Raw genomic sequence first — 1,745 nt, 5'->3', positions numbered from 1 at the left:
TGTTTAGATGGATATTATGGAAATGATTGCAGTGAATACGAATGTTTTGGTACATTATTTACTTCTTCATCAGTTTGCTCTGGTCAAGGAAGATGTATCTCACCAAATAATTGCTCATGCTCTAATGAACACTATGGTAATGATTGTAGTCAATTTGATTGTTTTGGAATTGCCTCAACAAATGGTTCAGTATGTTCTGGACACGGTACCTGTCTCTTACCAAATAACTGCTCATGCTTAGCTGGATATAGTGGATCAGATTGCAGTTCTTTCCAATGTTTTGATATTTCACCAAGTAATTCATCAGTTTGCTCTGGAAATGGTAATTGCATTGCTCCAAATAATTGTTCATGCACCTATGGATACTATGGTAGTAATTGTAGTGAATACGAATGTTTTGGTACATTATTTACTTCTTCATCAGTTTGCTCTGGTCAAGGAAGATGTATCTCACCAAATAATTGCTCATGCTCTAATGAACACTATGGTAATGATTGTAGTCAATTTGATTGTTATGGAATTGCCTCAACAAATGGTTCAGTATGTTCTGGACACGGTACCTGTCTCTCACCAAATAACTGCTCATGCTTAGCTGGATATAGTGGATCAGATTGCAGTTCTTTCCAATGTTTTGATATTTCACCAAGTAATTCATCAGTTTGCTCTGGAAATGGCTATTGTATTGCACCAAATAATTGTTCATGCACCTCTGGATACTATGGAAATGAATGTGCTGAGTTTGATTGTTTTGGAACTGCCTCAACAAGTGGTTCAGTTTGTTTTGGACATGGTGATTGCATCTCACCAAATAATTGCTCATGCTCTAACGAACATTACGGAAATGACTGTGCTGAGTTTGATTGTTTTGGAGCTGCCTCAACAAGTGGTTCAGTTTGTTCTAGTTATGGTCGTTGTGTCTCACCAAATAACTGTTCATGCTTAGCTGGATATTATGGAAATGATTGTAGTGAATTTGATTGTTACGAAACTGCCTCCACAAATGCATCAGCATGTTCTGGACATGGTGGTTGCATCTCACCAAATAATTGTTCTTGTTTAGATGGATACTACGGAAATGATTGTAGTCAATTTGATTGTTATGGAACTGCCTCAACAAGTGGTTCAGCATGTTATGGACATGGTGGTTGCATCTCACCAAATAATTGCTCCTGTTTAGATGGATACTACGGGAATGATTGTAGTCAATTTGATTGTTATGGAACTGCCTCAACAAATGCGTCAGCATGTTATGGACATGGTGGTTGCATCTCCCCAAATAATTGCTCCTGTTCAGCTGGATATAATGGATATGATTGTAGCCAGTTTAATTGTTTTGGAATTGTCTCAACAAATGCATCAGCTTGTTCTGGAAAAGGTAGATGTGATTTTTTCGATCATTGTTCTTGTCAATCTGGATATTACGGAAGTCATTGTGCTCAATTCACTTGTGGTGGCATTTCTTCCAATGCTTCATCTGTTTGTTCTGGACATGGTCAATGTACAGATTTGAATATTTGTGTCTGTGATAACATAGCTGGCAAAGGTTATTGGACTGGTGCAGATTGTTCAGCATGTGTTTCTCCTTATTTAGGAGCTATGTGTAATAGTTTGGTTAAATGTAATGCCTCAACTACTTGTAGTGGAAATGGTTATTGTAATGAGCTTGAACAATGTACTTGTTATGCAGATAACAAGAAAGGTTTCTGGAAGGGTGAATCNNTTGTTCTACCNTGTGCAGATGGAGT

The 1,745-nt window shown here is 37.5% G+C and overlaps 1 protein-coding gene across 1 annotated transcript; it reads left to right on the top strand.

Moving 5' to 3' along the window:
- NAEGRDRAFT_76997 (uncharacterized protein) lies at nt 1-1,711 on the top strand (the record flags this gene model as incomplete). Its single annotated transcript, XM_002668046.1, has 1 exon — nt 1-1,711. A coding segment is annotated over one exon (1,711 nt), but the record flags the coding sequence as incomplete, so codon positions are not given.
- Nucleotides 1,712-1,745: the final 34 nt, after the last annotated feature.

This window comes from Naegleria gruberi (assembly GCF_000004985.1).
Source record: "Naegleria gruberi genomic scaffold NAEGRscaffold_799, whole genome shotgun sequence".
NCBI lineage: Eukaryota > Heterolobosea > Eutetramitea > Acrasida > Naegleriidae > Naegleria > Naegleria gruberi.
The sequence above is the reverse complement of the archived record's forward strand: the minus strand, read 5'-3'. Positions and strand labels throughout refer to the sequence as shown.